The sequence below is a fragment of the Kryptolebias marmoratus genome, linkage group LG12, assembly GCF_001649575.2.
Source record: "Kryptolebias marmoratus isolate JLee-2015 linkage group LG12, ASM164957v2, whole genome shotgun sequence".
Lineage (NCBI taxonomy): Eukaryota > Metazoa > Chordata > Actinopteri > Cyprinodontiformes > Rivulidae > Kryptolebias > Kryptolebias marmoratus.
In genome coordinates, this window is record NC_051441.1 from 22,070,303 (window position 1) to 22,082,424 (window position 12,122).

A 12,122-nucleotide genomic window follows, 5' to 3' on the forward strand; every position below is an offset into this window, starting at 1 on the left:
AAGGGGGACCCACGTATCCTCTTCGGGCTGTGCCCGGCTGGGCTCCATGGGTGAAAGCCCGGCCACCAGGCGCTCGCCAACGTGCCCCACCTCCAGGCCTGGCTCCAGAGTGGGGCCCCGGTGACCCGCGTCCAGGCGAGGGAACACTGTGTCTTATATTTTTAATCATCATAGTCAGCATTCACACTATTAATGTTGCACAATATACTAAAAATGTAATAAACAAAAATATAACAAAAATGTAATGCTTAGTCAGCAACTGTTTTCCAGTTTTTTATTTTTCTGTAAGATTTTGCAGTCTCAGTACTTCTGCATACTTTGTGCTCTTTTAGCTGTTCATATATCAAAACATGAAGCTCATTCAAGAGACAGGTGCTGTGACTTTTGGTTTTGGTAACTTTTATTCTTTTCAAAATATTAAACTTCAGTTATAAATATTTCCCCATCAAACAACACCGAGATCACTTCAGAAATATTATTCTATTTGAAATCTGCTTCAGCAGACTTGTTCTATTTTTGTCTTTTTATGCTACTTTTAACTAGCCTTTTGCTACTGTTAGATTTCAAGCCATAAAACAATTATTAATAAATCATCATCTGAAGACAGGAATTCCTTGGAATGAAAACTGATGGCATTCAACCATTAGTGATGAATTTGCAAAAATCTCAAGAGCTTTCCAACATAAACCAGGTTTCTTCATAAACCTGGAGGAGAACGCCAATGAGCCTTGCAGCTCTGACTTGTTTCCATAAGGTGAAGGAAACTGACCATCAAACGCCACCTTGTTCAGTCACTGTGACAGCTATCAGCCTACATACATGTGGAATCCTGTGAGCCTGCAGAGCACAAACAGTAACACCAGAACATCACAGTCTCCGTGTGACAAGCTCAGGAACAGTTCAGCCCTCCAGTTGGACCAAGAGACTGCACAGGATTCTTATTTTTTTAAAAAACGTTTTAACTGTTAATTGGCCTTTGGTACTCTTAGTTAGCCTTCCGGTACCATTAGTTTATTTTAGTTTAGTACATCCTAGCTTTTATCATTTCTGATCTGTTTAGCTGAGGTTTTTAAATCCTAATTTACTTTGTGTTAGCTTATTATAACTTAGTATCTACCTTATACCTTCCTCAGTTTATCTTTAGTATGAATTGGTATGACTTGTGTTCCTAGTTTAGTTTTTCATCTGTTTATGTTACTTAGCTCATGTTTTAGATAAGTTTAGTTTAGGTGTGTTTTCATGTTACTTTTGCTCTGTTTTTGTTTTCATGCTGTAAAGCACTTTGAACCGCCTCGTTGCTGAAAAGTTAAACAAGCTGAAAGGTGTTTTCAATCCCATTACACGATTTGTCCACAAGAGAGCACTGACACTAACTCCAGTTTTACCCAATCCCAATTTTGACATATTGAGGCATTAACTGTAATGATGTGCATTTTAAAAACAGATTTAAAGCAAATACTGAAACAAATGTTGCTGATAAGAACTTTTTTCCTTTCACATAATCTGTTTCCCAAAGAAAACCTAAATGTCACATGCCTTGTGAATGTGACCTTCTCATTATTTCTAGTGGAGTTTGCATGAGAAGTCTAATGTTTTAGCCAACATGTATCCAAAACATAGCCACTGTGAAGGCACAGATGCAGCATCGAAACAGGTTTTCACAAGTGGAAAAAGAAACAAACAATCTGCTGGCATTTCTGGTTGTGCTGGTTATACCCTATCATCTGGTTTTCTTGTCAGAGTTTCAGTTCAGATAAACTCTGGTAGCTTCAGCAACAGTGAACCAGATAAAGAGTCATGTCATTCAAAGCATTTGCTTACTAATTTAGATGTATTTTTAAAAGTCCATTTCCAATGCCCGAATATTCTTAGGAAGTAAAATCTCATCACCTCCACCAAAGAATGTTTTTGGTAGTGTTGGTTGGTTTGTCTGTCCATCTGTCCATCTGTTAGCAAGCTTACATAAAAACTAATAAACCAATTTTGATGAAAGTTTCAGGAAATGTTTGAGTTGTCAGAAAGAATTAATGAAATTTTGGTGATCCGATCATGATCTGGATCGGACTATTTCTTAATGGTCTTGGAGGAGATTTGTGCTCTCCAGTTGATTCTAGTTGTTTCTTATAATGGTGTTGGAGCATTGTTTTAATATATTTTCTTTATAATAGTGTCACAAAAGGAAATTATTTTATACTGTTATTTCTGAGGCAACATTATGTCCTTCAGAAGCAGAACCTGGTAGTGACATTTCCAGTTGTTTCCTAATGGTGCGTTTCCAAACGGGGCTGTTTTTTCAACCGATGCCCCACCCCACCCCTGAAAAAAATAAACAAAAAACTGAGGGTGTTTCCAGTATCTGCTCCTGCCATTATAGTTTATTTTAAGTTACAGGTGAGATAAGATTTACTGTCAAAATACATGATGATCCATTGGACTGATAAAAATAAAAGCAAATAAAGAGCTCTGGTTAGCAGGATTAGCAGTAGCGTGTCTGGACCTGAAGCCTCTGTTTAATTAAAGAAATTTTCAGCTACAAGACAGGTGAGTAAACTGTAATTCACCAGAAGTCCCAACCATGTAGATATTCTCACCTCTTTAAGTAAAAACATGAAACAGACAACGGTCCAAAATCCTTAAATGGCAGCTGAGATTAGAACTCATTCAGATGCTTTCTGTGCTTTGAAACCGTTTGTTGTTATGCTGACATCTATCTGAAGGAAAGTAAAACAATTACTGGACAAATTCAAAGTGTTTTTGCTTTGAATCCAGGCCCAGGTCATGTTTGTAAGTGAGAACTGGTTCTCATACATGTTTTTCTGGTAAAATAAAGGTCAAATCAAAACATAAATAAAAAGGACTATCCCTACTATCAGTGTAGCTGGGTTGGACTGAACCAACTCAAACGTTAGGGAGGGGGGTGGAAAATGTAGCAATTATTTTATTAGTAATTTTTAAAATTAGAATCAATAAACAGTACATAATTTTGTCTTCTTGCTGGGAGTCAGAACTAAAGAAAATGGGGGAAGAGCTGCTCCACTGAGCGGGCCCTAAGCCTGCAGGTCTGTGGGTTAAACAGAACTAATACTGTTCATGACTGTGTGTGTGTGAGAGAGAGGCAGTGCCAGTTCACGTCTACCTCTTGTCTCCTCACACACACTCCGATTCAGTGCTTGGACACGAGTTACATAACGCCTGCAGGACGCACACAGTCAGATGTAACTCCACAGCGAATACAGAGCAAGTCTGAACTGGTGTCCATAGTGGAGTTCACCAGAAATAGCTGGCAGACGTCCTGCTGGAAACAATTCTAATGAATCACACCCTGAGGGAGAGTTCTGTCACCAAAGAGGACAAGTTTTTTATTAACATGTACATTCACATTGACAGGTTTTTATTTCAACAAAACTCTACTTCAAGTCTCATGTCTTCTGGAGCAGAATGGGATTATTTATTCAAAGCCCAGTGTTTGTAAAAAGTACATATGAAGACAACTCCCAGTGCTTCAGAGCAGGGATGTTCTTTCTGTGAATAATGTGACCAGATGTAGACTAACCCTGCCCTTGTCATTAAAAGCACTAAAGAGAACCACCTCCAACCAGTTCTCCAAAAACAGCCCCAATTATCACCTGCCGCCAAAAGGTGAAAGGCAGGTGATAAGGTGTGTGTACATGTATCTGTCTGTTAGCAAAATATCTCATGAAACACTGGACAGAGTATTTTGAAGTAATCACTGAATGTACATCTACGACCAATCCAATTCAAGATGGCTACTGCAGCCAACTGAACTTAGAAAACAAGAAATATTGTTATTTATTGAGCTAAGGTTTGGTTAGGTTTTACCAAAACAGATACAACTCTGTCATTTTTCATCATAAGATGAGCTTAGTTTAAAACTCATGAAAGGCATCCCTTCAAGCAATTCTAGACATTTAATTTGATTCTGAATTTATTTCTACTGTTACTGTGATTATCAACATTAACACAGATGGACGAAGCGTCCACGCCCTCTCCTGTTGTTCAGAACTGAAACCTAAATATTAATTATTTTTGGTGCTGACAAGATGAATTTTGGAGCCAGTGTCGGTGAACTAGGCTGCACCATCCATGTGAAAGTCCTGCCTTCACACCCTTCCAACTTGCCAACAGGCTGTCAGTCAATGTGTAACATCAAACTTTTCTTTAAACCTCAAATAACTTACAACTAAACATACTGAAAAACTGCCAATTCAAACAAACAACAGCAAGGTAAGAACTATATGAATCAATAAAAATTAACACCTGAAAATGATCTTAAGTGTATTTTTATTTTTTAATTCAGGAAAATGTTCCATTAGCTTACATGGAGAAGCGGGTTCTTCAGTCAACCACTAGCAGGTGCTCATCTTTTGTGGCTTTAACTTCCTGCTTCCATCCTGTCTCTAGTAAAAGTCCATCTCAATGGGTGATATTTGAGCCTGGCTCTGACGCCATGTTCTGACAGAGCTTGAGTAAACACTCTGCACATGTTTCCACAGAGGAGGGGAGCTGGGTCCGATTAGAAGCAGAAGGCTGCAGCATTAAGTCATGCAGGGAGTGGAGGGGTTCTGCTGTCACTGAGCTGAGCCCTGCGCCACACTTATCACTGTGTGGCTGCTCTACGGATGGGTTTTTAACAGTTTACATTTTTTAAGGCCATTTTGCATTACTACCTTCTTACATCTAACAAACTTCCTTCACAACCTAAAAAAGCTTGTTTTTATTATGCACTGCTGAAAGGCAAAGATGAACAACTGTGTTTTTACAAGATGTCTATGTGTCTGTTAGTAAAATATCTCAAGAATCACTGAACTATTTTGGTGAAACTTGGAGAAAATAAGCATTGGATGTATATCTGCAACTGAATGACTTTTGAAGCAGGATTAAAGATGGCCACCACAGCCAAGTGACTTAAAACAACAAAAGTGTAAAAGTCAGCTCTACAGATATTAAGCTACAGTCTGGTGTGGTAGTAGTGGAATCTGATCCCAATTACCTAGTCCAAGTGCTAATAGATTATACATAACCTTTGTTACCTCTGCCATGGAGGTTATGTTTTTGGTAATGATGGTTTGTCTGTTAGCAAGACTGCTCAAAAACTAATGAACAGATGTTGATGAAATTTTCAAGAAATTTTGAGGTTGTCAGGTTTGGTGGTGATCTGGATCTCAGTCCAGATGGTACATTTTGTCCTGACCATATGCCTTTGTGAGTGGCTGTAGTTTATGTCATGAACCACTAGACAGGACTTATTGACACTTCCAGCAAATAAGAACTGCATGTACATCTACAACTGATTAACTTTACAAGCCAACCCAATTCAAGGTTGCCACTACAACCCCTCATAAAATACCAATAATTCAGTCTCTTTTACAAATATTGTGCTAATCTTTGGTGTGGTAGGAGCTGAGAGTCATTCACAACACATACTCTGAGCGTGATGTCTCACAACATTGCTAGGAGAGATTTAATTTGCTCAGTTTTGATCTTTGACCTGAAGCTCACACCTCACCAGCTTAAGATCCCAGTTTTGTGTGTTTACAGCATTTTTTAAATTTTTTTAACACACCTGACTGGGAGAAACTACATGAAGCGATCAAAAAGGGTGGAGCTGCATTACTAGCATTCCATTTCTGTTCATGGGTGGTTTCTCTGAGAGTTGGCCAGAATAGTATAAAAACATGTAAGAAACTAAGAATATCTGCAAAAACTGGTATCAATTGGTGCACCGGTAGGGACCAAGACATCAGTGTGACACCACTGAAGGGCAGCTTAACAACTACAGCTCCCATTAAACTCTTCTTTTTCTTTCTCAATGACAGGTACAGTGCCTCTAAAAAGCATTGTTTCATGCTTTTATTGTGGTCATAAATCAATTATGTCCCATATTCCTTCGTTTCTTGATGATGAATTTAACAGAACTTCTGAAACTTGGAAATCTTTTTGTATCCATCTCCTGACTTGTACTTTTCATGAATCCTTTCTCTGAGTTGAATTAGAACAGTCACTTTAAATGGGACAATACTTATGCAACCACTTATTTTACATGACATATTTTTATTTAATTGCTTTTACTCTGTAGAAATTTGATTTTACTTTGAAACTTAAGTTTTTTTAAAGGCCAATTTATATTGACCTTAACTGATTTATATTAGTAATAAAAGCATAAGACATGTGAGGTGGGAGTACATCTTACAGGCACTATGGGAGGGAGGATATAGAACAGTAATTAAGTTTCAGTATTTTTTCCACAAGCAATGGTGATATTTATTTCAGTTCCCTTTCAGTGACAGCTGTGTTAGTTTTCTTCTTTTGTAAAAGTCTTGAGAATATATTCAGAATTAGCATAATTATGGATGATAAAACGTGACACTGGCCCTTTAAGTTAAAAGTATTGGATCGATATCTGTGATGTGCTGGCTTGGTATCGGATCGATACCAACAGAGAGCGATGGGCTTGGGCTGGAGGTGCATGTTTCCATCATGGGAGGGGTGGAAAGACATTCCTCTGACATTGTCCTTCCAGGGAGGACAGCAGAAGACTTATCAAACCAGTTAGAACAACTTTATTACACAGAGTTTATCAGCCACACCCACGCTGGAGTTAAAGAACATTATGAAACACAACCAGCAGTTTTCTGTTTCATTAAACATTTATGCAGACAAGATGTGTTTTCACTGCAGCAAACTACGCAGGTAAAAATACAGCTCAACCTGACACGGTGCGCCTGCTTCACAACATAACCTACAAATGTGACTGATAATGTGACTGATAATGGCGTTGTTTAATGAGTATTTGCGTTACTTTCCTCCCCCTGTAAGTAATCATTATGATGTGCTAAATCCAGAACTAACGACAAAGAAGCGCGAGCCAAGGTCACAGCTTGTTTTTCTGTATAGATGGCGCTGAAACACAAACAATAAAACAACATGTAAAGCACTTACGCTGTTGCTTTAGCGTCCGTTAAAGTTGTCGACTTGCTGGACTTCTTGGTTTTCATCAAGGAGGAGGACATGGTGGCGGTGTTCGGTCACCTGACGGAGTCCAGGTGCAGCTCAGGGTTTGCTGCTCTGCTGTCGTGTCGAGAGGGAGACCAGTTTTCCACAGAGCAGGAATGGCCTCATCACCTGTGACAGTCACTTTTACAGTTCACACACCCACTCTGTACCTGGCAGCCAGCGGGGAGTGGGCGGGGCCTCGACCGGAAGCCCCGCCCACCCACAGCTCCGTGACTTTATTTTTTATTATAAAAAAAACAATTAGCTGAGGAGGTTTAAATTAACTGCTGTTTTAGTTTCCTAAAAATAACAATTTGCCAGAGTTTTAGACTAAGATTGTCTTAATTTGAGAAATGACGAAGCTGTAGTGGCTCTGGTCAAACCTTGAAAATGACTTTTTGCACATTCTTATGCAATATCGAGAGATCTCATGTGTTTTGTTATTTCAGACATAAGTTAGTATTGTTATTATTATTGTCTTGGCCAATATAAATTACCTGCGGTGGCCATCTTAAATTGAACTGACTGTAAAAGTTAATCGGTTGTAGATGTGCATCCAGTGAATACTTTCATTAAAATCTGTCTAGTGGTCAATGAGATATTTTGCTAACAGACAAACAGGGGTTACTTCAACAGATAATGCTTCCACCAGGGGTATGTGTTATGAATGGCTCTCAGCTCCAACCACACTTTTTCATTTTAGCACATTATGTGTAAAATTCTGTTTTTGAAGGTTGGTTTGCTATGGCAGACATTTTGAATAGGCTCCAAAGAGCAATCCATTGTAGATGTAAAGTCAATAAATATTTCATGAAATTTTCTTTAAATCTGTCCAGTCATTCTTGAGATGTTTTGCCAACAGACTGACTGAGCTGACTCCAAGTGGTTTATGGGAATGCTTTAAATAAAGATACTGTGTTACCTGTTGGTGCTAGGCATATGTGTCAGGTATCAGTCTCAGCTACTACCACACCAAAGGTCTATATCTGTATCTGTAAAATATAGCCACTTTTGTGTTTTTTTAAGTTAGCTGGCTGTGGCAGTCATCTTGAATTGAGTTGACTCTAAAAGTTAATGAGCTGCTAATGTACAATCAGTTGTTACTTTCTACAAGTTTCATTTAATTCATCCTGTGGTTGATAAATTATTGCTTTAACAGGCAGACATACAAACACAGACATGGGCCAAAATAATATTGTCCTCCTTTGCCTTTTGGCAGCAGGTGATAGTAATAATTTCTAAAACATTTCTGAAGAAAATTCAAAGGATTTCTAAAATGCCAACATATTTTGTAATAATCTAAGCTATGTTTAAATGTATGAACTATTTAAGTAAAGAGAACCAAGATCAAAAGAAATGTTAAACTTGCTGCCAGTTTCTTATTTAGGTCACCATGGTAACCACACACCTGAGTCTGTCACTCCCTATTTACGACATTAATGACAGGCAGACAGAAACCACAAACTAAATAGTAAGCCTCAAACAACCTGTGTAAAAACTATAAGTCAGATCTTAAAAATCTGTGAGTGGCAGAAGGCTGATGGTCACATATGTCAATTTGTATGCATCTACAGTGGGAGATATGACAAATTAAACAGACGCTCCACTTCCTGCTTTGAAGAGATTATTTGGAGCTAAATATATCAGCCTCTTTATATATATATATATATATATATATATATATATATATATATATATATATATATCTGCAATCTGACACAAAATATCTACAGTCTGATGTATAATTTGTATATGTACTAAAATATTGTGGGAGTAAGGAGAGTCTGCAAAATGTAAAAGATTTTAGACATCTCAAAAGTTAGTGTGACATCATATGTCAGTCGAACATTTCGTGGAAAAATCTCCAGAAATCATCATACTTAACCTGCAGTTTTGTAAAAATAAATGATGAAACTGTGAAAGATGGTAAAATGTCAGTTCAGTCAAGTCCAACTTTCTGTGCCCCTTTGATACTTTGAATGATGCTGTGAAGTATGTCTGAGATTCAAAGAGGGCTGAGTTTTCCCACTACGTTTAACTACATCAAATTGTTTTGTAAATTCCGTCCACAATGTAAAACTTACAAAAAGTCACAGCACACTATTTCTGATTGAACTGCACAGTATATTAAAACTGTCTAGTGAGGAGCAAAACAAAAAACATCAACAGAATAGTAGTAAGAGTGCATTGGCACCCTTAATAAATAAAGCACACCATAAGTAGTAGATCGGCTGTATTCAGTGGCATACAAAAAGCAGACAAAAGCAACACTGTGCAAAGCAGGGTAATAAAGGGACAGTTGTGTCAATTAATGTTCTGTTAAATAGTTATCAATAATTTGTACCCTATCAGCCGTGTCATCAGTCACAGAGCACATAGTATAAAGAGGCTTCATTCAGGCTAGGCTTATGTTTTACCAAATGAGGATCGTCTACCGTGTTTTTCAAGCTTATGAAACAAGTTTTTTTCTAAATGAATATACTGGTGTTGAGGAAAGCCAGAATAGCTAATATTAAACCTCTACACGTTTGTATGATTTAGTACTTCTGCTTTGTGTTGCTATTTTTATTTTTTTTTTGTCAAACAACATTCATGTTACTATCCCAATGTATATGGGATGAGCATAGATAGACCAGGTTTTCAACCTGTATCAGCCCACCTGGAGTTTGGATTGGCCAGATGTGCTGATCAGCTGGACTGATGCATTCAACAGCCTTTATGCCACCACTGGCATAAACATTGTCTATTTGTACTCAGCACATACACATTTGCGTAGTAATACAGACATTGTTTGGTTGAGTAAACATAAAAAGACCTAAACAAACGGTGTCATACAAAAGTGTACAGAGGTTTAATATTAGCTAATGTAGCATTCTTTCACTTTGGTATGTTATTTTTGAGAAAGATTTGTTTTATAAGTTTGCAAAACAATAAACAACAGGGCCTCATTTGTCTAGCAATTAGCTTGTGCTTTGTGACTGATGTCAAGGCTGATAAGATACTAAATATTGATAACTGTCTGACAGAACGTAAATTCAAAAATCACAAGAATATCCCTTTAACCCTCTCAAGGCAGGCGTTGCAACAACATATCTGATTTTTCCTGTTACTAAACTTAATTAGAGCCTGAGAGGGTTAACACTATAGTTGTGAATTAAGGAATAACAGTATTTGCAGATATTGTTTTTCAGCAGTGAGGATGCCACTGGAATACTCACTGCTGTGAACGTGTGTGAACGTGAGTGGGTGTATTACAGGTGGAGGTGTGGCTGCACAGGGTGAACCGGTCAAACCTGAAAGAGGGCGTACTTGCTTTTTACCAAGAGATGTGGTATGTCTGTGTGTGTATCAATCTCCACAGAATCTTCAGGTGTACAGAAAGGTGAAGTCATACAAACAGTTGTTGATTTCTGTTCCTTGGTGGTATTTATCACCTAATACCATTCTGATGCTTCACCGGAGCTTACATTAGACCCATTCACTTTTCTTCAGACATTCTGTGGTAGATCTGCTGCTGTGGCTGAGATAAGTGTGCAGCCATGTGCCTTTTAGGAAACTACTAGGAAGATTCACAACTGTCTCAAATGTTTTCTACATGTAAATAATGATCTTTATTGCCTCCACACTGAGGGGTGACAGTATTTTTAGTCATGTTTGTACTTTTAGCAAAATGTTTCATGGACCACTGAACAAATTTCAACAAAACTTTCAATAATTATTACTCATTTAGCATATACAGATATGGCTAAGATTCAAAGAATTCTACAGACAATGAGATAAAATTTGGTGTGAGTAGCTGACACAGCTTATGCTCACAGCCTGTGCACCAAGATATTGCATAAGATTGCATTTAACATTATTTTCAGTTTGACAACTGTCATTTCTCAACACAAGATTATCTTTGTTTAAAACTCTGGCTATCTGCTATGCGTTTAATTCACCATGAAAGAATATTGTTCTTGATTTAAAAATGGCTTTAAAGCCCTTCTATCTTGATTTTCATTTCATTATCTTTATTTAAACTGACATGATCCAGAGGAGGAAGGTAGATGTACTATGGGTGCAAGAGACCAAGTGGAAGGGCAGCAAGGCTCACAGCATTGGGCCAGAGTTTAAGCTGTTTTACCATGGTGAGGATAGGAAGACAAATGGAGTAGAGGTGGTTCTGAAGGAGGAGTTAGCAGAGGAATGTAGTCGAGATGAAAAGAGTGTCAGATAAGATGATGTGTCTGAAAGTAGAAAGTGGAAGGTCTGATGTTCAGTGTTGTCAGTGGTTATGCCCCACAGATTGAATGTGATGTAGAAAACAATGAGAAATTCTGGAAGGATCTTGATGAAGTGATGGAGAGTTGGTAAAGAAAACAAAGGAGATGAGGAAGTGGTGAGAAGGTTTGGTGTCTATGAAAGGAACCAGGAAGGACAGATGGTGGTGGATTTTGCCAAGAGGATGGAACTGGATGTAGTAAACACCTATTTCCAAAAGAGGGAGGAAAACAGGGTGACCTATAAGAGTGGAGACAGGAGGACACAGGAAGACTAGATTCTGTGTAGAAGAGGTGACCTGAGGGAGATTGTGGATTATAAGGTTGTGGCAGGGAGAGCGTGGCCAGACAGCATCTGATGGTGGTGTGGAGGATGAGTGTTGTGGTAATGAAGAGGAAAAGAGTAAAGGCAGAGAAGAATCAGAATCAGAATCGCTTTTGCCAGTAAACAAGTTACAGGCTAGGAAGTCGTTCTGGTGTACTGGTGCAAATAAAACAAATACAAATTAATAAGTAAACATGAAACAAAAAATAAATGAATTAAAGTGTACATGTGCATTATGGCAGGTGGATGAAGTGGTTGTGTCGTGCTGGGTTTAATTATCTGTTGTTCAGCAGCTTAGTGGCAGGGGGAAAGAAGCTGTTCATGTGGCGGGAAGTTCTGGTCCGGGTGGACTGTAGTCTTTTGCCTGAGGGGAGAAGATTAAACAGGCTGTGTCCAGGGTGAGAGGGGTCAGCTGCAATTCGATCCATCCATCCATCCATCCATCCATCCATCCATCCATCCATCCATCCATCCATCCATCCATCCATCCATCCATCCATCCATCCATCCATCCATCCATC

General features: G+C 38.4%; 1 protein-coding gene across 1 annotated transcript in view; it reads right to left on the minus strand.

Annotated features, from left to right (window-relative positions):
- The window catches only part of ppl (periplakin), a 35,340-nt gene extending 28,192 nt beyond the window's left edge, over nt 1-7,148 (minus strand). Inside the window, exon 1 of the mRNA XM_017439686.3 lies at nt 6,961-7,148. Within this exon, the coding sequence (XP_017295175.1) occupies nt 6,961-7,031 (71 nt within the window). The 5' untranslated portion in view covers nt 7,032-7,148. The remainder of the gene's footprint in view (nt 1-6,960) is intronic.
- Between the last annotated feature and the right edge of the window lie 4,974 nt (nt 7,149-12,122).